Raw genomic sequence first — 26,454 nt, 5'->3', positions numbered from 1 at the left:
CCTTATCATATTTATGTTTCTTCTAAATATTAAAACTACTTTAACAAATGTTAATGCCTTTATCCAGCCAGTGTTCCAAGGTTCTTCATAATTACACAGATTCTCTCGGACTCAGTGCCTACAAAAATGGTATCTCTCCAAAAACAAATTGGCTTGATTGCAAAATTTGGTAACAGGCAAAGAATTATTCCATCCCTGGAAAACAACTTACATGATAAGAAAGCTTTACGGCAAAAAATCTGTATTCATCCCCACACTCCGAATAGGAGCCGGGGTATTATGTGGTTATTTCCGCCGTCTGTCTGTCCGTCCTGGCCACTATCTCCTCCTACACTATTTGCACTAGAACCTTGAAACTTAACCACATGGTAGCTATGAGCATATGTGCGACAGTGCTCTATTTGAAATTTTGATCTGACCCCTGGGTCAAAAGCTGCGGCTTGGGGATACGCGTCGGCCATGGCCGCGCCATTTCTAGTTTAATTCTGATACAATGTTAATTACACAAAAACATATCATATCTAGACATTACACAACAAAAGACATGAAATCTTTCATTTCATTACCAGTAAGTATTTATCACAATTTCTTTTATAATATGACAATAAGCTGAAACCTGTGTCTATATACCTTTGATCTTTCAGGTGCACTCTGCTGTTTGCTCCTAGATGGTTCTTCGAGAGACGACCTCGGCTTCTTCACATCAGAGGTCCGGTCAGACTTGGCAACTTTAGCAGGGGGAGGTTTACCAACAGAGCTGTTTGACTTCACTAGCTCCTTCTTGGCAATTTCCTTCGCTTCCTCGCGGAATTCATCTATAAGCCATTACATTAGTGTTCAAATCATGATAGGAAGACGTTGACTTTACGAGGCAGTATTCATTTGATTGTGACCAATTACAATATTTTAACTATATTTCTTATAAAACTCCAGATTAAGACATTATAAAAAACTGTTTTAATATTTTCATAATCATTCATTAATCAACACTCTGTAAACTCAATAACGGTCTGCCAGCTATTTTGTCTAACAAGTGTAGACATTTTGTCAAACATGGTGTTTGCTAACTGTGCAAATTCTGCCAGCATCTCAAAGTAAGAAATGCTATTTGTTGTAAGATTTGTTTGACAGTCTTAACAGGTTGCATCGGTTGGTTTGAACTCACATAATTTTCCATCATCAGTATTCAAATTTGTGCAAGTCTGTCTGTTACAAAACATCAGGAAAGTTAAACATGCAGCCAAAAACCTACCTGTGTCTTCACTTAATTTGATTTCATCAGTTGTCTCAGGCTCTGCAGGCCTGACTAGTTTCTCATCAAGGCTTGCCCGCTTCTCTTTGTCCCCTTTCTTGACTCTTTCAGTCTCGCCCATGGAACTTTTGCGTTGCCTCCCAACTTCTCCCGTTGAGGATTTCCTGGGTCTCTGGGAGTCCACGGCTTCTGCTGGTTTGATGGTCTTGGGTTTCTCTGTGGGTTTCTCAGAGGGCAAAGGCTTTGGCTTCTTTTTCTCTAACTTGTGTTTTTCTTTTTCTTTTACTTTGTGTTTGCTGCTGGATGGTTCACCTTTCAAACAAAATAAATGATGAGTTCATTTTACAAAACTAATGGTAAAGGCTTAAATAAATGATTATCAGGGAGAAGTCAATTGTGAAATGTTGACGCCAACATCTCAGAAATATGTATATCTGGTGAAAACCTAAATACTGTGTAAAAATTTGTTTCATCAGGGGAGAACACTTGGGAGTCCTGTTTGTCATAAGTCAATTAAATAGTCTTATGTTATCAGGTGATAGTAATGGACCCGTATCATTGTATGCTATTGACAAGGTCATTGTTATGATTAGCCGATTAGCAGGACCAAATCACCGTTAATGAGTGTTTGAAACAACGAAGCCAATTGCCAATGAGCCAACACCCTTGAAAAACACAATACACACAATGGGTAATAAAGTTGTTAACAACTAGCGCTAATCATTACTATTCTACATAAACGAAGTCAACGCATTCAATACAGCTTAACTGCATCCGCGTTTTAAAGCAATGCTATGTGTCAGTTAAGTACACCGTGCAATGTGCACCCCTTTGTGTCAAAACTCGATTTATCTTGACTACGAGCTAGACTAAGTATGTATGCGTGGATTACATTGGATTTAATGTCTCATGCCTATGGTAATTCAGTCTTAATTTTGTTTATACATTGGACATAATCATTTGTTAGGATCTAACATTCATCACTTGTCCACTGACGAAATAGACGAAAATTAATGCCTGATGAATAATAATTATTTCACAGTACATCATGAAATTTAAATTCCAAAACAACATGATAAAGACTACAATTTAAGTTCATTCAAGTTAATAACTATGTTTGTCTGTAAGTTTACACTTAAGCCATTTACAGATTTTATGAATATATATATGTTAATACAATTTTCTGAATTTTCAGATCAATTTATCAGCAACAACACATCTGCATATTTAAATTCAAGAAAAAAGTCATAGCAATAAAGCATGCTCATACGTTTAAGTAATGAAATCATGAAATGGGAGAATTTAAAGATACTAAGCTCTCACCTGTATTTATAGACTGTAGTTTCTTTAATAACCCATGTAACCTAAAAAAAACACACAACATTTTATGCTTGAAGAACATCGAATGAAGTTCAACACTTATTATTTTATTGGAATAGACCACTTACACAGGTAAACATTTGAATATCATCTTAAATAGTTACATTAATAGCAAACAATTTGTTTTACATTTTTATTATCCATTGCAAATATGTCTAAAATTTCTGTTTCAAACCATCAAATACATGTGTATACATGTTTGTATACATGCATGTGTACATTTGTTCCAATAATATTTAAATGATTTCTCTTTTTCTCTTACTATAGTAGTGGGTGACATATTGTTTTTGCCCTGTCTGTTGGTCTGTCTGTTGGTCTGTTTGCGCCAACTTTAACATTTTGCATTAACTTTTGCTATATTGAAGATAGCAACTTCATATTTGGCATGCATGTGTATCTCATGAAGCTGCACATTTTGAGTGGTGAAAGTTCAAGGTCAAGGTCATCATTCAAGGTCAGAGGTCAAATATATGTGGCCAAAATCGCTCATTTTATGAATACTTTTGCAATATTGAAGATAGCAACTTGATATTTGGCATGCATGTGTATCTCATGGAGCTGCACATTTTGAGTGGTGAAAGGTAAAGGTCATCCTTCAAGGTCAGAGGTCAAATATATGTGGCCAAAATCGCTTATTTTATTAATACTTTTGCAATATTAAAGATAGCAACTTGATATTTGGCATGCATGTGCATCTCATGGAGCTGCACATTTTGAGTGGTGAAAGGTCAAGGTCATCCTTCAAGGTCAGAGGTCATATATATGTGGCCCAAATCGCTTATTTTATAAATACTTTTGCAATATTGAAGATAGCAACTTGATATTTGGCATGCATGTGCATCTCATGGAGCTGCACATTTTGAGTGGTGAAAGGTCAAGGTCATCCTTCAAGGTCAGAGGTCAAATATATGTGGCCCAAATCACTTATTTTATGAATACTTTTGCAATATTGAAGATATCAACTTGATATTTGGCATGCATGTGTATCTCATGGAGCTGCACATTTTCAGTGGTGAAAGGTCAAGGTCATCCTTCACACGGTCAAGGTCATCCTTCAAGGTCAAACGTCATATAGGGGGACATTGTGTTTCACAAACACATCTTGTTTCTATTGCTATAAGGAACACTGACATTATATGTGTTAACTTTATTTTCGAAATATTCATTGAATTTTAGAGGTAATGGGCTTTTAATGAATTGCAAGTTAGCTGCAAGAATAGCAGTGTATCAATGTACGATAAACAACAACAATTTAAATATAAACTGTAACACACAGTAAAGGACAGTACCATGATGTGAATTTTTCTGTATTGGAGCTCAGGAAGAGGCTGAGATCATCTGTCATCTGTCTCTGAGTCTTCTTGTTGGCAACCATGACCATGATGTAGTCTGGAAGCTCATCATCTGTTGTGAGAAATCAGTGAACTTTAACCCTTTCCCCCGTAAGAAGCCAAGTGAAAATGGCTATGTGCAAGTAATTCGCAGTCTGTTCAGGTTTTATGCTGTTTGCTGCTCATCAGTATCTTACTGTTGGAAATAAAGCCTTTAAAACTTGAATCTAGTAAGAAAGGTCACTAATAAAATTTAACTTTCTAAAGGGCTACAAATGTTTAAAAAAATGTATCTAAGTGGTATTAGGGTAAATACAAAATGAATAATAAACATTAGGCTCTCTGACAAGCAATACAAGACTTGAAATGTATTCACGATGAAAGATTTAGAACATGTTGTAGGTACATTGCTTAAATATTCCTTTTGCACAAATATATTTACAGTAAAAAAGCTCTTTACATGAAAACCAAGCAATTCATTGTTTGTATAAGATTTTGCCATCTATTCTTAGTGATGACTTGTTTTGACAATGTATTATACAAGGGACAAAATTGTCACAAAACCAGGTTTTTATTGTGAAAAAAAATCTGATAAAGGGAGACAACTCAAACTGAACTTTTGAAATGAACAAACAAAATTAACCCCCTTTGTAAGTTTGTTTTAAAATAAATCTATTTTTAGTCGTGGCGACCTTGACATTGGAGATATTGACGTGATTCTTTCGTGCGACACACCGTCCCATGATGGTGAACAAATGTGCCAAATGATTTTAAAATCTCATAATGAATGACATAGTTATAGCCCAGACAAGCTCATTTATGGCTATGTTTTACCTTTGAACTCAAAGTGTGACCTTTACCGTGGAGATATTGACGTAATTTTTTCGCGCGACACACCGTCTAATGATGGTTAACAAATGTGCCAAATGATTTTAAAATCTCACAATGAACGACAAAGTTATGGCCCGGACAAGCTTGTTCCGCCTGCCCGCCAGCCCGCCCGCCCGCATTCGCCAATCTAATAACCAGTTTTTTCCTTCGGAAAACCTGGTTAATAAAAAGTAAATTACACAGTGGTGTTAATCCTATACCACTCAGATACGCACTATGACACATTTTTAGTCCTTCAGAAAATTGAATTAAATTTAAGAGCTTTCTTACTACCGGTAGATTCATCATTCAAGTTAAAAAAGTTTAAAACCCTTCATTTCCAACCCCAAGATTCTGATGAGAAGCAAACAGCATGAAACCTGAATAGAGTCCAAGTTACTGGCAGGATCATGCTGTTCTGGTTATATGCTGGTTGCATAAAAAAAATAATTGAATATTGCTTCTTAGCGGGAAAGGGTTAGATTCCGAAAAATGCTTCGTATTCTGAAGAACTAGCAAATGCCAACAATAATGTGGTTTTAACAAATTTGTACTCATCCTTGCAAAAACATGTTGTTGTGTGGAAATCAAAATCATTAGTTTAGTTGCTTGTTTAATAGTGCATCCATTCATAATTCTTTTCATCTGATACTAATTATAAACTAGAGCTTTATCACAGACGTGACGAATACCCCCACATGCCGCATTGACACATAATATTTTGCATGTGGTCTTCACAAAAAACAGCGGACACCATTCTCAATTTTTAAAACACACTAAGTGACCCCTTGACCTAGTTTTTGACCCAGAAAGACCCATGTTCTAACTTGGCCTTAAGATCATCTCCATAAATCTTCTGACCAAGTTTGGTGAAGATCGGATGTAAACTTCTTGAATTAGAGAGCGGACACCATGCTGAATGTTAAAAAACACACTAAGTGACCCCGTGACCTAGTTTTAGGCTGGAATGGCCCATGTTCAAACTTGTCCTAGAGATCATTTAGATAAAACTTGTGCCCAAGTTTGGTGAGGATTGGATGAAAACTTCTTGAATTAGAGAGCGGACAACATGTTGAGGTTTAAAACGCACTAAGATACCCCATGACCTAGTTTTTGACCCGGCATGACCCATATTCAAACTTGACCTAGACATCATCTAGATACAACTTCTGACCAAGTTTGGTGAAGATTGGATGAAAACTACTTGAATTAGAGAGCGGACAACATTGTGATGTATAAAACGCACTAAGTGACCCCGTGACCTTGTTTTTGACCCGGCATGACCCATATTCAAAATTGCCCTAGACATTATCAAGATACATCTTCTGACCAATTTTGGTGAAGATTGGATAAAAACTAGTTGGATTAGAGAGCGGACAACATGATGAGGTTTAAAACACACTAAATGACCCCGTGACCTAGTTTTTGACCCGGCATGGCCCATGTTCGAACTTGACCTACGCATCATCTAGTTACAACTTCTGACCAAGTGTGGTGAAGATCTGATTTAAACTACTTGAAATAGAGAGCGGACACCATGCTCAATGTGTAAAACGTACTAAGTGACCCTGTGACCTAGTTTTTGATCTGGCATGGCCCATGATCGAACTTGGCCTTCAGATCATCAGATAAAACTTCTGACCAAGTTTGGTGAAGATTGGTTGAAAACTACTTGAATAAGAGAGAGGACACCATGCTGAATGTTAAAAAACGCACTAAGTGACCCCGTGACCTAGTTTTTGACCCGGCAAGGCCCATGTTCGAACTTGGCCTAGACATCATGTAGATACAACTTCTGACCAGGTTTGGTGAAGATCGGATGAAAACTCCTTGAATTAGAGAGCAGACACTTAATACGGACCGACAGACAGACCGACCGACAAGTTCACTCCTATATACCCCCCTAAACTTCGTTTGTGGGGGTATAATTATTATTATCTGTAAATAGTACTTAATGTTGTACAGTACAAGCTATAAAATACATGAACAAGAAAGCTTATTATTTCATAACAAATGATGGGCAGGAAGAGCATGTGTGCATATATGCATCAGTAAACAAGCAGTTGTGTCCTTATGCATTTTCAAAAATTGTGCCATAAAAAACACAATCTGCTAATGGTTAGACCATTTTAGCCTCACATTGTTTGGATAGTTAGAAATAAACACTACCTTTTTATTTTGGCATTTTTTCAGTAATATTTCTGGTTCTCCAATGACTTTTACTTTATTGAAGGAGCAAGATAAGGTGATGAAGATTGTTTTATTGGGATATGGCAACTTAAGATTTTTTAAATTACAATTAACTAGCCTGGTCGAACTAGCAATAGATGGAACAGACTTGCCCCCAAGCAGTGTTCACTCGCCATGCGAGCGTACAAGTGTAGTTTTACACACCTGTTATATGTGCATAAATATATTTATATATGTATACATGTATCTAAAAAAACTATTATAAACATTTGGCAAAATATATAATCAACATACCAACATAGGCTCCAAGCTCTATCAATTTGGCCTTGATTGCAGACTGAAATAATAATTGTTAATAAAATATCAAATGAAATAAACATGACATTTTCACAGATTCTCTTAACATACAGGAAATAGATCTGCTTATTTGAAATGTGCTGTAGCTTTTGCTCTCACATTTATTTCATGAATAAATCTGGATTATGACTGTTATGACAACAACCTTTTAAAAAGTTAAAATTGATAATATTTATTTAATGACTTAATGCTTTATCTGTTAATTTCAATACATAACCAACTCATTAATGTTAAAGTAAACACTTTGCTTTTCTTTAACATTCTTTAATATTCAAGCCGTAGGTCTAGTGGGACAATACAGTCGATCGGGTAGTTCCGGATCTCGGGTAATTCCGAATCAACTCTATGATTTAATTTAAATATTAGTCTAAAAGATATTGTCATCTCAATATAACTGTGATTTTTGGAAAATGTGATCAATTTCAAGCAATAACACAGTTTTGCTTCTTATTTCAACGGTGTTTTCATTGAAAATCACACTTTGGTAACTATCACAGTCGTGTCATTTTACCGTCGCACCGTCTGTCTATAACACGCGTCAACAATTAAAAGACGATTTAGAAGCATATTTCCTAGGTAAATGCTTGTACATTTGGTATGAATTTGTTTATTTATTATTATTTTTAAATTCCTGTGAGTGATTTTAGTATATGTTTATGATTTATGGAAATAAAAGCATGGAAATTGCAGCTCAGTGTACATGTCAGTTGCGGATCAGCTGATTGGGGAAAATTTCAAAACAGTTTATTATTGTTTAAATACTGTGTTAGTAATATTTTAAAGCTCTAGCTACCACACAAGTTTTTGTATATATATATATATGAAAGGAAAAGAGCCTAGTTTCTCGTAAATTTGATATAATGTTTCATTGGAATTATTTAATTATAATACTATTTTGTGACTTCAATGGCGAGAAATACAGAGAATAAGATTGAATTTTGTTTATTCTGTCTGTCTCTCTGCCCTAAAACTTTAACATTGCTCATAAAATGAAACTTTATGGACCTGGTTCTCCAAACGTTACATGTTCTTGCATCTGATTGAGATCTATTATGTAAACCAGTTATGAGGCATTAGGTCTAAGTCAGGCACAAGGTCAAGGCTAACACATACAGTAAGCATTTGTTGAATACATCTTGGTTTGTTTGTATGTTTATGTGTTTAGTAATAAGTTATAACATTTAAAGCTATAATAGCGGAATAATAAAAAACCAGCGGAGTGCTAAAAACTGTACTATAGAAAAATATATGGGTTAATAAATAATGGTAAGATGTTACTAGTGCTGTAAGGAGATTGGTAAAATGTTAAATATCTATCATATTTTTAATGTGTATTTATGCTGGGATTTTGCTTTTCAGATAATTGTCAAGTTGGACTAATGGGTCCTAAAAAGCACAGGTGCTCTGCACAGTCATTGGCAAAGAGGCTGAAGCGGATACTATATATTTTTACATTATTGTTATCCTATTATTGTTAAATGTTGCCATAATATGTTATTTACCAAAAATTTAACTTGATATCTAGTATTGTCTTCAATTTCTTTACCATTTTTATCCCAGAGGTACTTGACACACAGACACACACCCTATGTTGTTTTTTAAATTGACAGACAGTTACTAAACTGAAACAAACGAACCTGTCCGATGTTTTATTTAATACATGCATCATTTGTTTTGACAGTCAAAATAATTGTTGACAGTCAAAATAAGTTTTGAGATGATCCCTGACCTACATCTTCCCAATAGTCCGAGTGATCCGAAATTACGACACTCGATTCAGAACTAGCCGACTTTATGCAAGTGAATAAGTTCAAATTGGCATCAGAAATGTATTGGTAAGCATTAATAAATTAATATGGCCTGAAAGATGATAAATTTTGCCTCAACAATCCAAGTATTTTGAGAGCAATTGCTTTCTTTTAAAAATATTAACACCATTATTTACGCTAGCGATCCGGAACTACCAGACCGACTGTATTCTAGTTGACCAGAGTGCTAGAAGTAAAAGATGATATGATTTACACTACTGGTCATGTACGTAATTCCGGCCACTTTTGGGACTATTTAAGAAAACTCTTTAGTGTTAGGCAACTGCTTGAAACTAAACTTCACATATATAATCCTGGGTTCAAAACTCACCTAGCATGAAAATTTAAATAGAATTAGATCGGTGAATGTTACTTAATGAACAGAAAATGATGACATGTAAACTATCCATTTTCGTAGGTTAAATGTACCTAAAAAATCGGCCACTTTTCAGTTTGATCTGCAGATAAAATTACAAAGCAATATCTTTAGACAAATGTCCTCAATTTCTGAGTATTAATCAATGTTTATACTATTAAAATTGTTGACTTGAAATTTAAAATAAATGCGAAATTATTATACCAGTTACTCCCCCTACCTATTTTAATAAATATAAACAATGGGAAACTGCTAATTCATTAAAAATATTTGTTTTTAATGGGTTTAATCAATTTTTTCAAACAAAGCTAAAAAAGTGAACACATTTTGTTTAAAAAGTTTACTTCAGTGTTGATTATTAGTAAACGCTTACATATAATTTTAAACATGTAATCTAGTAATATTCTTATCAAGGGAGGTAATTCATTTATTAAAAATTTATATTTATGTTCTGATTTATATGTTTTGAATATATTTTTTTGTACAATTAATCGGTAAAACTTTATTTAAAGTTTATTAGATAAAATAAAAATAATTTTGTCAAATATATTTGTTTCTTATATGAATATAATTGTTGCAACTAATGATGACATCACTTTCCCCACAAGCCAAATATTTCCTGCTATATTTGTGACATTTTAACACAAAAGTTTACAGTGATATGGTTCTTACATTTCCAAAATATTGAGAGTAGGGATGGTTTTCATGTTGATTTTTCTAAATAAAAACAAAATATGTGCGTTAAGATCATGAAAATGATTTTACACAGGTGGCCGATTTTTTTACGTACAGGCCGGAATTACGTACATGACCAGTACCGTGGAGAGGAGATAAATGACTGGATACCTGCATCTTAGGGCAATAATTTAAATGTTTAGCCATCTTCATGATATTGGCCCATCTGTTGATTTTTGTCTTGCAGGCAAGTAAAAGTTCATAGCATAGTCGCCTATTTTTGACAGAATCTGCATCCTAAGGCCTGACCCCTCTTAATTAAACATTTTTCATTATCAATAAAGCGTATATGAGATATTTAGATTTATATTTTATAGAACAAAATATTTGAGTAGTGTGTAACCTGTAATAAGTTTAAACAAAACGTTTACACTACGCCTTTACAGGTGTAAAAAACGAAAAGCATACCCTTATTTTCTGACTTATTTCTGTTCCGATTTCCATTGTCCAACTTGTTATATCAGAATGGCAAGGTGACGTTAATGTTTATCATTGTTTTATTTCATGAAGAACTATTGGAAACTCGCTTTGCTAATCGTTGTCACACAGTCGCCTGCAAACTCTGCGATAGAAAGACGCTTGTTAAACAACCGAATCACCAAAAAGATTAACTAATGGTCGCAAATATATATATAGGGATATGGACAACGCTTTGAATAAATGTTCTGATGTAAAAAAAAATCAATGAAAAGTCGTGAAAGTTGCCAAAATAGTCATTTCAAATCATTGTGTCATTGAAAAAATACTTAATTTTGGTTTTTATAAATTGTATAATATTGTTTTTTTGGTGCTTAAAGGGGCCTTTTCACAGATTTTGGCATGTTTTGAAGTTTGTCATTAAATGCTTTATATTTATAAATGTTAACATTAGATCTAAAAAGCTCCATTAAAAATTCTAGAATAAAATTTAAAAAAGGAAAAAAAAGTAGACCGCATCAGGGCTCGAACCAGTGACCCCCGGAGTTCTGGAGTAAAACCAATTAGACCGCTCGGCCATCCTGCCAAGTATGTATGAAAGACGTATTTGATACTTTATATAAGCAATCTTCGTAGATTCACAAAATAAAACGACAACAACAGAACTCTCCAAATTATTCAATCGTTTCGCGTTGCAACGCTTTATAATTTTCAGGTTTTTAAATCGTCAAAAGATGCATATAATGGCTATATTAGACCATGTTAAATGTTCAGTATTACTGTTTCCTCACAAATATCATAACTAAAACGAAAATTTGCGAATCTGAAACAACTTTTTTCAATTTTGTCAATTTATCAAAACGTGAAAAGATCCCTTTAATGGTGAAACTAGAAAGGAAATTGTCTTATGCATACATAGTTTAAGTCTGTCGTCAGATACTCAGCACTGTGCCATTCCTACTGTGAAGTGTGTGCCTTGAGAAATGAAGAAGCTATGGTCAACATGAATGTTCTACAGGTGTAGTGAGTATATTGATATGTGAATCAGTTTGGTGCACTTGATATTCCAGGTAACAGCCTTAAGTATTGCACTGCACATAAGTGCGTTTTGGTCTGTCAAAATAACTTAAATGTTCGGTATTAATCCATGCAGTCAAAGATCTATAAATATTTATAGATGATTGATGCAACACATTGAACAGTTAAAATCGTTTTCGTTATTTACTTGAAACACCGCTATTTTGTTGATTACTTCCATAACTCGTCTCAATACTATAGCATCTGCAAAAAGACAACAGTGTTTCTAAACCAAATGTAAAATATGTGTCAAGCAGTTCTAAAAGTATACAAATATGCAACGATAATGCCTAATTATATTGTATTTGTGACAATTTTCTTATTTTCTGACAGTTGAAATACTGTGAAGTTCGGAACATTTGGGAGTATTTCAGGGGACAGTAAAAGGACGGACGGTGGTTTGGATAGACATGCACATCCTTTGACCCCACATTTTGTTGACATTACAACCACTACAGTTTGTCATATTGTCGCTTTAAAATACTTACTATATTATAAACGCATACAAACATCACCACAGGTGTTTTGCTTAGTATTTTTTTCTAAATAATACGTTATAAATGAAAGAAAAAAAACCCAACTCATGCATTCCTTAAACATTTAGTATGAGAAAAAATATCGATATAATGCTTTACAATTAGATAAACATAAAAACATAATCCGAAATGCTCAGCAAAATTTTTCCTGCGTTATTTTAAAAGAGAAATTTCACGTTTTGATAAATTTACAAAATTGAAAAAAAAAGATTCAGATTTGCAATTTTGCGTTGTGGTTTTGTTTGTTTTGCAATGAAACAGTAATACTAAACATTTACCATGCTCTAAATATCCATTATTTGGATCTTTTGGCGAAAAACAAACCTGAACATTATATAGAGGACATTTGTTGGATTCGGTGGATTATCGATTTTAATTCACAAGTGATCATAGAAAATATATATTTTATATGATCACGAGCGAATTAAAATCGATAATCCACCGAACCCAACAAATTTTATTTTTATTTTATGCTTTTTTCCACAGTTTATATACATTGTTAAAGAGTTTAATAAAAGAATTTCGCTGGGAAAATGACGTCATTTTATAAAAAATGACGTCATTTAACATCAATAATTTTCACTGATAATTTTCTTTGTTTGAAACAGTGAAATTATCAGTTTTAATTCACTGATATTTCCCTATAAACCACCGGAAAGAATGAAATAAAAAGCGTTACAAACGCGAAACGATTGAATAATTTGGAATGCTCTGTGGTTATCGTTATAGATTGTGACATTACTGGCATTGCTTGTATAAAGTATTAAAAAACTTGTTCCATGTCAGAACGAATATCCGATTGGATTAAGCGCTAGTTTTTTGCTCCAAAGGTGAGTGGTTTGAGCCCTGGTGTTTGTTTTGGACCTCTTTAATTTTATTTTTGTTTTTTACTGTAACTCTTTAGTTCCGATGTTTACATTTACCAATTTAAAGAATTTTAAAGGTCCCTTTCATACCCACTGCACATCTTTGAAGAACTCTGAAACTAACTGACTATAATATGACAACATTGAAAATATGTACGGGGATATTATAAAAACAATCATATTTACAAATCCCGAAACATCATCATACTACTTTGGTGGAGTCAGAAAAAAATCATTTTACACGCCAGACTAAGAAATCACTATACAAGAATAAAAGAACATTTATAAAAACACATTTGGATTCGTCGCCTTTATGCATTTGTGGAGAAGTGTAATCGTTTTACAACTTCTTCATTACTTGTTCGCATTGTGTACACACCGGTCTTACTGACCTGTGTACTAACGCGCAAGGAATTGTGGGTAACACTTCTTTTACAAGTGAAAAGTAAAAGCGAAAGTAAGTCAAGTAATCGTGCTTCTGAAAATCGATATCAGTCTTAAGAGAGATTCAAAATCGCATTTAAACATACTAAATAACATTTCTTTAAACAACATTCCATTTTAAACACATATTTAACACCGTTTTTCTCATTATAGAAAAATATTCATTCCTACGCGGAACTATTTTGGCGGAAGCACAAATCCCCAAATCAGGGGAATGTGATGCGTCCTAGCACAGAGGTGACAATAACGAAGTGACGTCACCATCTATGTATAAAATGACTTGTTCGTCGTTAACCACACAATTAAAGTTTTAAAACCCGTTTTAATTTTGCTAATATTTTATATGATTAACCGAACGTGATTGTATATACCAAGAACATATTGTTTCTCTTTCAAATAATTGATCCTCGCGTATTTGCTTAATTCATTGTGCACTCGTCTTATGCTCCTGTACCAACCTTCTAGCGACGATCATACGACGAATAAGCTTTGTTTGTTTCGTTCGGTCAAGCATTTGCGGAGACATACCTGGACGACAGAACGTGCCGAAATGGAAGAAGTGCAGTCAAAATATATCCACAAGATATGCTCGTATTTTATTATCGTGAAATAGTACAATTAAAAAATGTTTAAATTGCACCCATTATATTTCAATTGCTTTCTTCTCAAAACATTCGTACGGATTATAGTCACACTATATTTTAACAAACGCCCAAGCAATAAAAACAACGCATGAATTCGTTTGTGTAAGGTTTTGGGTTTTTGGACCAGCCCCCTCAAGGTTTTATTGGACCTCCTAACTGGTTTTCCACGTTACACAATAATTCGTTTCTGATTTAATTGGCGGATTTGACAACATATTAACGAACAATTAAACTATCGAAAACCCGACAGAACCAAAGAACTACCCTGTAATGAACGGCATAATCAAAGAACGATGCTCGCTTAACCGTCATGTTTGTTTTCACTTATGTATCGATGTAAAAAACTTAAGTCTATTTCATCAACTCCACATTAATGTCCAAAACTGGTTAATTCTTATTTTGTATTTTTGAAAATATAAATAACTCTAGGATTCAGTTGGTATAATATTTTGTTTCGATGTTCAGACGTTCACTGGAGGAGAAAAATATTTCATGTACACTGAATGATTTTATAATTGATAACTTATAAAATGTGTTTTCTAGATAACAAATGCAAATAACTGTGAAATTTGACAATATATTGTTTGCACATAAATTTGTCTACTCCAATTGTTAAACGCGTTTTTTCGCGGCCAGCGTACCAAGCGGAACGGCTCGCTTGATTTCTATGTTTGGGCACAAAAAACACATGCGCTGCATATTATGTGTTAAAACGCATTGCGATGTATTGTTTTTTGGCTTATTTAATTAGGCATAACAAGATAAGTATTGATGGAAAGCATCAAAGGGCGTCGGGAATTTCAATGTAAAAGGCACTCAATGAAGTTACATGGAACGATTTTTTTTCAACTGTAAATATTAATATATTGGCCGATTATTAAAAAAAAAATAGAAAAAGATACTGGTATAACCATTATCTATAATTTTATGTTATAACCCCCAAATAACCATTATTTATGATGATGTGTTAAAACTCCCAAATAACCATTATCTATGATTTTGTGTTGTAACCCCCAAATATTTCATAGTTCATTTTATTTACATTGGTTTCCTTTTTTACTGGCATCCGTGTGCAGTTTTCATTAATGGAACAGAACTGTGTAGGTTTCAAAAAATCTGCTTCATCTTGTAAGCGTAATTTCATATTTTTCTCAACTTCAAGGGGAGATGATTCTGATCTTATTCTTACGTTGCTCATTTACGATAGGGGTTGAGTACTCATTGATATGAAAACACTGTAAAAGTTTGAAAAAAAAAATTGAATGAACACTGTAAATTGCATTAAGAAGCTGCATTTCACAATACTTTGAAATTCAGTAAAAGATCATAATAGATTTATTGCTCCGATATTCATCATTTTCAATAGGGTTCGAGTAATACTGATATAAAAACACTTAACAAGTTTGGAAAGATTCAGACGAAAGTTGTGAAATCTTTTAAACAAGTGGAAATTGTTTATTTTGTCAAATTTAATAGAAAAAAATTCTGGACTTATTTTCCCGATGTTTCTCATTTTAAATGAGGTAAAAATGCTCATTGATATGAAGACACTGTAAGTTTGGAAAGAATCTGATGACAAATGTTGACATAATCACCTAACCAAGCAGTTTTTCACTTTTATTTTTAAATTCAAAGAGACATAATTCTGGACTTATGGTCCGATATTGCTCATATAGAGTTTGGGTTGGGTCCTGATTGATAAAAAAAAACTGTGCAAGTTTGGGAACAATCGGATGAAAATTTTGGACTTCGAACAACGATTTCAAAATTTCTCAAATTCTAAGGAAGATAACTATTGACGGAATGGTCGGATAATGCTAAAGGGCCCATACCACCTGGATAGTAATACGTGTCGCGCTTCGCGCTCTATATGTGGTTCTTAAAAATAACTCCGAGGAGTGCTTGACTCTAGGGGAAACGGGTTGCTGGGACACAGCTCCTCCTTGATAAGCGGCTGCTTCCTTTATCGCAACTCATTGTTACAATCACTAATACGTGTCGCGCTTCACGCTCTATATGTGGTGGGGATAGTACTTAGGGCCTATGATAGACAGCCATAAAAATACATGGATAATAGATGTGTTGTTTGCATTTATTTGTTAATATAAGAACACGTGTATTTTTTTAAAAGATATTTAAGTGATGTAAGAAATTTTAATTAACGTTGTCACCACACGGCATCCATTAATTTAAAAAAAAATGTCCAATTGTAGTAAAATGGATTTTAAAATGTCTACATAAAATAAATCTGTATTATATTTATTAACCTGACTGAACACAATTGTCAGCCGCCGAACTGTTCCGTTCGTGCCGGAACCCGGGATTGAAACGGGGGCCTTTAGATGATTGTTGCGTAAACAACTTCAGTCTAACGCTCTCCCAACTGAGCTATTCCGGCTGACATCATTTATGTACTGCTATTTGGTGAAGTTGTGTATAGCGATCGTTATTATATGTCTATTAATAAACTAATACATTGAAAGTTTTCGTACCACTACGCCTTCCAATAAACTTGCTTGCGCGATAGGTCGTCAAATATCGCATTACATTGATTCTCCACTAAATAAGCAAATTAGAAAAACCACAAAATAAATATATTTTATTTATGTTTTGTTTGTATACAAAACCAGAAAGTTTCGCGTATTTGCCCAGTCCCTGTGATCTTTCTCCTGTGATCAGTTGTGGATCAGTTATTAATTAAAACAATTAGCTTTGCATTATTGGCAATAAATGTTGTAATAAATGTAATAGGCACAAATGCAGTACTTATTTACACTAATTTACACAAAAAATCACCACTTTGCAAGATATTCTTAAAACAAAAATATATACATTGATCCGTACAATAACTTCTCCTCCCATAAGCGAAAAAAATGCATTACATACTAGTCGCCGCTCTCCAGAGCGACGCCAATAAAAACACACTCTAAAATTACGATGAGAATGGGCATGTGGGGATCGCGGGTGATTTTTCGGTATGCTCGCTGCTTGCACTGCCGGTAGGCTTTGATAATTGTACCATAATTCATATTTGATGTATGATTTACAACATATGACACTAAATGGTATTTAATTTTTTTCCTTTTCCAACTGTTCGTCAGCCTCTAATACAATTAAGATATGTACGCTACGTGTCGATTGGGGTCATACTGACCTTAATAAATATCAATACAGTTACATTTTAGGTGATTCGGATGTGTCCAAATATCATGAACAGTTTACTTCCTAGACGCGTACAATATATTAAGTCAAATCTGGGCCGTATGGTCCACAAATCTGGGCCGTATTGTCCGCTAATCTGTGCCAGTTTGATTAAATATTACCTTTGCTTACTGATTCAGCACAGTCTTATTTTTAAACGCAGGCAAAATGTATTTGTGATACCTTTTTCTCGCCGCAGAATTCATGCATTAACGGATCAGTTGTAGCCATAACGGATCACGTGACTGAAACCACTCAGGGGGGCATCTAACATGCTATTTGAACTATCGAAACATGAAATGTGTTGTTTACAATGACCAAGTTACATTGCCAGTTATAAATTATATTCATTTTTTGTTATTGTTTTCTATATGTGATCTTGTATCCACAATTTACGCATGGTATTCTTGTGTGAATTGTCTGTTGAAAATCCTTAAAAGATCGAAAAGATGCCCAAACCATGTAAATTGTTTGAATCATATCTAATCATCAATATTGAACATGGAACATAAATAAAACATTTAGATTGAGATCATTTATTGTAAGAATCAACAAGATTTGCATATATTTTAATATAATATGTTATTAATACTCATATTATCACGCTTGATCCGTTATTGCCCTTATTCTTCATTTCATTCAAGATGTTGCAAAATCTTAAACACGAATCGAAACTGAAATGGACTTTTGCAGGCAGAAAGACTACTAAATGGCTTTTAAATTAATGCGTAAACTTCTTACTTTCCAACAGAGTAATAGCATGTGGCCGCGAAAAATGTTCAACCTCGATTTGGAAACGAGACGGAAGTCAACAAAGTCGTATATACATCTCAGCAAAACATACCGAAATGTTTGACAAAGAGAAGCTGCGATTACGACTCAATCAATGCGTTTTAAAGAACAGGCCTTGAAGATGCTGTGTGCAAAATATCATCTAAAAATGTCAACTTTTTATCGCGATACGCTGTTTTGAACATCAAAGTGGTCCGCTATGGGTAATGATCCGGTAATGGTAACTTGACTGTAGTCTACTGTATATATATTATAAAATTTTTTTTATTTTTTTGCGCAACTTCCCCCTGTGATATATATAAGGGTAAGATACCTAAACCTACATTCAAGTTATCTTGCATTGTCCAATATTAACAAATATATTATACACATTTAAACACACTTAAAACAAAACATAGCAGACCTTTTATAAATTTAAGATATTAAAGCAAATATAGACCACGTAAATATGACTTATAACAATACTTTTTAAGGACTAAATGCTCTGCGATTCTGGAGAAAAGGCATCTTTGCGTCGTTTAGAAGCGATAAACAGTTGGACCAATCAATGCCCGCGTTACAAACGAAAACAAACGAGCGAAAATCAAAGATGGACGACAAAACAAATCTCAACATGTAGATTTTTATAACAATAATGCAATGATCGTTGTCGTTCTCGAAAATGACATTAAAAGGCAATAAAAAAGAAAAGGTTGAAACAATGGAGTGGAAAAAGTCGCTGCAAAAGTTTGTCGAGAGAAAGAAAAGTAAATATTTTCATGTTTATTGTTGCTAATGACACTTGTCTTAACTTAAACTAGCTCTAAAGTTGGGTACTAAAGTTAACCAAGAAATGTCTTGAAAAATACGAACAGCGTTGAAATACAAATTGAACTGCGGTTTTTTCTTAAGTAATGCATAGTGGTCAAATGATTGGTAATTGACAAGTAGACCCCATATCTTGTCTTGTCTTGTCGTGGATTTTCCTCCCTTTGGCATGGGAGCATTCCCTGTAGAGGATGGGTTTTTCCATTCATTCACACACAATTTTCAGCTTTTTCAAGCGTAACTTTTTCAACGTTAACTGGTGCGCATAACCGGAGTAGTATTTACAAGAAAAACAGCGAAAAACGCGGTCGGCCATCAATTTAGTTAACTAGGTCTAGTACCATACATGCCATACGTCCCGGATTGTCCGGGACAGTCCCGGAAATGAAGAACTTGTGTCCCACTGTCCTGGAAATCTGTCAAATGTCCCGGAATTTACAAAATCCATATATACATGTACCTAATCTAAGGCTTAACTGCACCTCGAATCTGTTTATATCTGCAGCGTCTCCATGACAATGCCTACCCGAATAGGCAGACTACGCTACGTGTCAAAATCGATCAATTAACAGGGGCCCTGTTATCATATCGATTGTCTCACGTTCGCAGTCAAACCGAAAAGGCGGCATTGTTTAATGTGGTTGTTAATTGACTTTAATTTACTACGTCATTATTTCCCGCTGCGTGAGCAAAGGATAGTTGTTAACACATCTGAAGTCCAACATCGCTGAGTAAAAAATGTGTGACTGTCCGGATTTTAAGTTGACGATCTACCGGTACTGTTTTGTTGTATTTGTTTTATTGTGCTTGGTTGTATGTATTGTGAATTGATTTGAGTTGACGATCTAACGGTACTGTATTGTTGTATTTTTTATTATATAAATGTTATAAATGAATAAAGGCGTATCAACAACTATGTGTTACACAACGGTCTTAACAACAATAACGCAGTGACGTCACCATCTATGTTTAGAACGCTTACACTGAAAACACGTGGCTTGTATCTAGTAACGGAAGTAGTAATGTTTAATTTGACGTTAATAGATCAAGTGTATTTCGGATAGGCTTTCGAACTTTTGCAATTAACGATGCGAAACAAACAAAAAACGTACCAAAAATGCATATGTCTATAAATATCGCTACATTTTATACATGTCCCGGAAAATCTGCAAAAGTCCCGGACAATTTAACTCAATGTCCCGGAATTGGTCTGAAAAATTATGGCATGTATGCTAGTACATAGTATCGAAAAAACGAAAAACGCGAGAGGACCATTATAATTATGTTATATTATTCAAGGGGATATTATGTACCGTTTGGATACCCATTATTTGCTACTTATTATTTGAGCTCTGTGCGTGATGAGTCTTTCGCAGTAGGCTTGGGACGATCTTTCTATGTCTGTCTCTTGATCTCGTGACAATATGACGTGGTCCTTTAGCGATGAGTGGGTACAGTCAAGAATAATCTGAATTAACATACCAGAATCTTGTGTGATAGTTGTGAATATGTTGTCATTTGATAGAATTGCTTTCAATCGTGTTAAGTTTTCTACTCTGATTTGGCTAAGGGCCGAGCAGCTCCCCAGTAGGTGTTCCCTTGTTTCATCATCTGATCCACACAGTTTGCAGGTTGCTGACACTTCGCTCTTGTTGAACTTCATAGCATTAGTTTGAAGGATGAAGGTACCAGTGATAAGCCGAGCTTTAATTTCAGCACGTTGTACTTCATGTTGCTTTGGGCGAGTGGACTTCCACAGGTTGTGTGGATTTTCAACCACTGGGTGTTGAACCTGTAAATACAATCTTTTAAGTGATGTTGCAATTTTCTTGGATTATCGGATAAATGTGCACATAAGAAAAGCGGTATGTATACTGTTATTGATACGATTCGGTTTATATGCATGTATTTGCGTCAACACAGCATGGCAATATACATGACCTATATTATAGGCTATTCTATACCTGTTTTTTTATAGCGCCCTGCAGTAAATGAGCTCAAAACTTATAACGCGGATCCGTTATAACGCTGTTTCGCGGCTTGGACCCCATTGACCGCGCTATATTGGAGTTACATTGTACTTCATAGTGGATTGGGTGGCCAGTTCTTGTCGCCAAGTGTTTTCCCAGTAGTCATTTGAAGCTTTTTTGAACATTTTCTTCCATTTATCTTTTGTTGGGACCTCCTCTAAAAGCACTTTGGGAGTTGGTAAATTGTATTTTTCCAAAATTTTTCTGGCGTTTGATGCGAGTGTTTTACTATCTTGTTCTGCCATGAGCAGCTGTCGTCTGAGGATTTTATATTCAACAGATTCCGGTAGACGTGCAATATTCATAAACAGAGCCAAATAATTCCTGTCTAGTAGGAGTTCATTTGGTTTTCCACCGATGAGTGTGTATAAGGCTGATGTTAATGTTCGTTCTGGTAGACCTTGTATTTGTTTTAAGACTTTCCTCTGGTAACGCTCTAACTTTAGGAGGTTTGTGTGAGTAAGGTTTTGGACTTCAATCCCATATAGGAATCTTGGAGTTACGTAGGTATTCCAAATCTTGTGTGCAACAATAGGTGAGAACCCCCTTCTTGCATGCAGACCCGGACCTAATAGAGAATAGATAGTTGTCTGTGCAGTTCTTAACCTTTCTTCTATGTTGACAGTATTTTTTCCATTTCTATCAATACCAAGGTGTTTAACATTTGACACATTAGAAATTTCCTGTCCATTCAAAGTTGCTTTTACAGTATTTTTATATTTGACAGTAAGAATTTCTGATTTGTCCGGGTTGATTTTGACTAGGTCACGAGATGTATTGAATTCAACGAGGTCCAACATAGCTTGCAGTTCATGTGGTGAGTTTGCGAGCAGAGCAGTATCGTCTGCACAAGTTGGAGTCGAGACGTTTATATTTCCAATGGAGGCTCCAAGAGTACTTCGACTAACAGACTTCAAAAGATCGTTGTGATAGATTTTATATAGCGTTGTTGACAGTTGTGCTCCTTGCTTTGTGCCTTGTTTAAGTTCAAATTCATTGGATAATTGACCTTCCCATTTGACTTTAACTGTAGATTGTTGGTATAAGTTTCGAAGAAGTAACCAGAATGGACCCTGTACACCAATGTGGTAGAGTTTGTTAAAAAGTATTTCATGATTTACGCGATCAAATGCTTTCTGAGCGTCCAGCGTTGCTAGGAGTAGAGGCTTGTTTAGTTCCCTATGATGCTCCATAGCCTCAGAGATAATGAAGGCTGCATTCATAGACGATGTTTTTTCTGTAAACCCTCTCTGTAACGGGTGTTGAATAGTGTTATATATCTTGTCAAGTCTGTTTTTGAGGATTATTTCTAAAATTTTAGCAAATGTATCTGATATGACGATTCCTCGGTAGTTATCTGTGAGAAATTTATCCTTTCCTTTTTTATGTATTGGGTTTAGAATACCACATTTCATGGGGTTTGGTACATCAAGATTTTTGAAAATGTCATTCACAATGTCAACAAGTATGGGCGTTAATTCATCTTTTGCGTATTTAAAGTGTTCACTGGAAATTCCATTCTCATCTGCTGCCTTTCCATTATTCAATGATTCGATTGCTTTCTGTACCTCAGAGTTGTCGGTGTGTTCTAAAGTTTCTTGACCATTCTTGATTCTATTCTCAATAATATTGTTCTGTTCTAGTGCTAGTGTTACTTTGTCATTTTCCTGAAATTCTCAATCTTCTGGGGTTGCGAGTATCTGAAAGTGATCTTTCCAAGCTTCTAATAAGTTTTCTGTTCCATTTACTTCTTTTCCATTTACTTTTAAGGTTTGAATGTTCTCATTTACAGTTTGCCTTTGTTTATTAATTAAAGTATAGAATAGTTTGTCATTTGAGTCAGCCGATTCCATTATATCATTAACATGCTTATGTTTTTGTCTAGCATATGCCTGTCTTTGATGTTGGCGCAATAGCTTCTTTTTCTGTTTTAGTTCTAGTTTGGTAGCACTACATGTTCTATTAGAATTTTTCCATTTATTAAAAGTAATCTTTGCTTCTTTGGAGGATGTCCCTATTTGCGGATTCCATATTCCCCGTCCTGTCCTTTTCTGTCTTTTAAGTTTCATATAATTTGGTATCGAGTGTTTGGCAGCTGTGTGTAGGGCGTCTATGACATATTTCACTTTGTTTCTGACCGTAGACTGTTTTCCTAATTATATGTCGCCAATCAGAAAAATCTCGTACCCATGATTCTTTAAACACATGAAGAAAACGGTTTGCAGTCAACTCGTACCAAAGTCAACTTGCACGGTAGTCAACTCACACGGTAGTCAACTCGCACGTTGTTTGGTCAACTGGCAAGTTGTTTGTTTTACTGTGAATAACTGACAAGAAAGTCAACTTGTACCTAAGTCAACGCGTACCTTATTCAAAGTTGAAACTATTGATGTGTTAATGGGTTGTATATGAGTAATTTATGCATAAACACAAATGAGAAACACTTTCAGAGTTTAGTTCAATACTTTATATTTCAATATTTTCACAAAATAACACATACTTTTTTCATAGTTTTTTACACCATATTTACACCATAGGTGCAATTCTAACAGGCAAACATTTACACAGCTAAAAGATGTATTCATGTTTTTTTTATTTCAATATCTAAAAAAATATGTATTTTAACAAATATTTTCATGCAGTTGATTTTTATTTTTTATTTCAATATTTACACACATTATCAAAGCTTTACAAATATGTACACAATTAGACATACATCTATGTATAATTGTTTTATTCATTTATTTTTTACTTTTTTATGTCCCCCACCACTGTAGTGGGGGACATATTGTTTTTGCTCTGTCTGTTGGTTTGTTGGTTGGTTGGTTGGTTTGTTTGTTTGGTCAAACTTTAACATTTTGCAATAACTTGTGCAATATTGAAGATAGCAACTTGGTATTTGGCATGCATGTGTATCTCATGGAGCTGCACTATTTTGAGTGGTGAAAGGTCAAGGTCATCCTTCAAGGTCAAAGGTCAAATATAGAGCTTCAAAACGGCGCAGAAAGGGGACATAGTGTTTCTGACAAACACATATATTGCTTTAGTTTTTATTTCAATTATTACACGATATTTATATTGTATTTTAATACATAAAAATTCCGGTCTATTAGGCCCCAAGATTATTATTTTCCATCTTCTATAAGTTAACCTCAACACTTACAAACTATATTAATATTTTAGTAAAGGAAAGATAAAAATCTTGAGTTGTACAGCTCATCAATATCAACCTGACATTAACCTCTAAGCCTTGTTAAGTTATCATATGAGCCTTGTTCTGAGAAAACCTGGCATAATGCATGTGCGTAAAGCACATGCTAATCAGGGACGACACTTTCCGCCTTAACTGGATTTTCGTGTAGTAGAAACTTCCTTTAATGAAAAATACCATAAAAGCGGGAAGTGTTATCCCTGATTAGCCTGTGCAGACTGCACATGCATTATGCCCAGTTTTCTCAGATAACAAGTAATACTGTCCATTCTGGGATTGAGAGCGGAATTATTAAACTCGTAAACTTGTTTTTTTGTTCGTACTTGCTTGGTAAGATGCATTATATTCATAATGAAACATTGAAACAAAATACTTTTTGAATCTTCAGGATTGGTTGCTGAGGTACTTGTGACATCTCATAGCAACTCACTTGTGTAACACTTTAGCGAAGCAATTGTTGTCATTTAGTAATGTGACGATTTCCTCCCCTGAGGTTGTTCTTAAATCGCACCCCAGAAAATAACAATACAAATGTGTATTGTTCTAAGTGCAATTCAATATGGATTGAGTGATATATTGGACATCATGTATTGATGACGTTCAATTGAACGAATGTTTATGGGGGCTAAGATTTAGCTTTTTTAATGTAGCTAATCGACCGACCAAGAAAAAAATCTGTGCAAGTTTTACGGTTATCATCATCAAATGCACAGACAGAACCGGTTTTCAATTTGATTTGATCTGCCCACTCATTCCATCCCGCCAAACCCTTAAGGTGTCGCAATTCTTGTAAATTACATTGGCTGTATGATCCCCCCTCTCTAATCTAAGAATAAAACTTAGTGTTAAAGGACCTAGGTAGACAAAGATATAGGGAAAATATGTAGTGGAGCGAACAAATTTGGGCACACAAGCCCTGTTGTTTGTTGGTGTACACTTTCATCATGATAATACAATCATTTCTATTGCTTTTTTACAGAAGACGTCCAGACTGAGGATGAAAAGAAAGCGGAGGAGATGCAGCTGTTCACAGAACTGTATCATGACTGGAAAGGTGTGGCACACAACCATCCCACCCTCAAACTGCCCCGGCTGTATGACAAAGTGAGTGCGTATAATGTGTTTTACAGATTTCATTCTGCTTGCCCTGGCTGTATGACAAAGTGAGTGCTTGTAATGTGTTTTACAGATTTCACTCTGCCTGCCCCAGCTGTATGACAAAGTGAGTACTTTTCATGTGTACTACAGATTTCACTCTGCTTGCCCCGGCTGTATGACAAAGTGAGTGCTTATAATGTGTTTTACAGATTTCACTCTGCTTGCCCCGGCTGTATGACAAAGTGAGTGCTTATAATGTGTTTTACAGATTTCACTCTGCTTGCTCCGGCTGAATGACAAAGTGAGTACTTATCATGTGTTTTACAGATTTCACTCTGCTTGCCCCGGCTGTATGACAAAGTGAGTACTTATCATGTGTTTTACAGATTTCACTCTGCTTGCCCCGGCTGTATGACAAAGTGAGTACTTATCATGTGTTTTACGGATTTCACTCTGCTTGCCCCGGCTGTATGACAAGTGAGTACCGGTACTTATCATGTGTTTTACAGATTTCACTCTTCTTGCCCCAGCTGTATGACAAAGTGAGTACTTATCATGTGTTTTACAGATTTCACTCTGCCTTCCCCGGCTATATGACAAAGTGAGTGCTTATGATGTGTTTTACAGATTTCACTCTGCTTGCCCCGGCTGTATGACAAAGTGAGTGCTTATAATGTGTTTTACAGATTTCACTCTGCTTGCCCCGGCTGTATGACAAAGTGAGTGCTTATAATGTGTTTTACAGATTTCACTCTGCTTGCTCCGGCTGAATGACAAAGTGAGTACTTATCATGTGTTTTACAGATTTCACTCTGCTTGCCCCGGCTGTATGACAAAGTGAGTACTTATCGTGTGTTTTACAGATTTCACTCTGCTTGCCCCGGCTGTATGACAAAGTGAGTACTTATCATGTAGTTTTACGGATTTCACTCTGCTTGCCCCGGCTGTATGACAAAGTGAGTACCGGTACTTATCATGTGTTTTACAGATTTCACTCTTCTTGCCCCAGCTGTATGACAAAGTGAGTACTTA

The 26,454-nt window shown here is 35.0% G+C and overlaps 2 protein-coding genes across 4 annotated transcripts in view; one reads left to right on the top strand and one right to left on the bottom strand.

Moving 5' to 3' along the window:
- LOC127874958 (zinc finger CCCH domain-containing protein 14-like) overlaps positions 1 to 10,860 on the bottom strand; it is a 40,002-nt gene extending 29,142 nt beyond the window's left edge. For all 3 annotated transcript variants that reach the window (XM_052419667.1, XM_052419668.1, XM_052419666.1), the window contains exons 1-6: positions 10,708 to 10,860; positions 7,318 to 7,360; positions 3,922 to 4,036; positions 2,576 to 2,616; positions 1,253 to 1,564; positions 631 to 815 (exon numbers count right to left, since the gene is read on the bottom strand). In XM_052419667.1, coding sequence (XP_052275627.1) covers positions 631 to 815; positions 1,253 to 1,564; positions 2,576 to 2,616; positions 3,922 to 4,036; positions 7,318 to 7,360; positions 10,708 to 10,743 — 732 coding nt within the window. In that variant the 5' untranslated portion in view covers positions 10,744 to 10,860. The remainder of the gene's footprint in view (positions 1 to 630; positions 816 to 1,252; positions 1,565 to 2,575; positions 2,617 to 3,921; positions 4,037 to 7,317; positions 7,361 to 10,707) is intronic.
- Positions 10,861 to 18,824: 7,964 nt separating this feature from the next.
- The window catches only part of LOC127874967 (serine/threonine-protein phosphatase 2A regulatory subunit B'' subunit gamma-like), a 47,804-nt gene continuing 40,174 nt past the window's right edge, over positions 18,825 to 26,454 (top strand). Inside the window, exons 1-2 of the mRNA XM_052419694.1 lie at positions 18,825 to 19,022; positions 25,304 to 25,428. Of these exons, the coding sequence (XP_052275654.1) occupies positions 18,938 to 19,022; positions 25,304 to 25,428 (210 nt within the window). The 5' untranslated portion in view covers positions 18,825 to 18,937. The remainder of the gene's footprint in view (positions 19,023 to 25,303; positions 25,429 to 26,454) is intronic.

This window comes from Dreissena polymorpha, chromosome 3 (genome assembly GCF_020536995.1).
Source record: "Dreissena polymorpha isolate Duluth1 chromosome 3, UMN_Dpol_1.0, whole genome shotgun sequence".
NCBI classification, from domain to species: domain Eukaryota; kingdom Metazoa; phylum Mollusca; class Bivalvia; order Myida; family Dreissenidae; genus Dreissena; species Dreissena polymorpha.
Note: the sequence above shows the minus strand (reverse complement) of the source record. Positions and strands in the feature narration are given on the sequence as shown.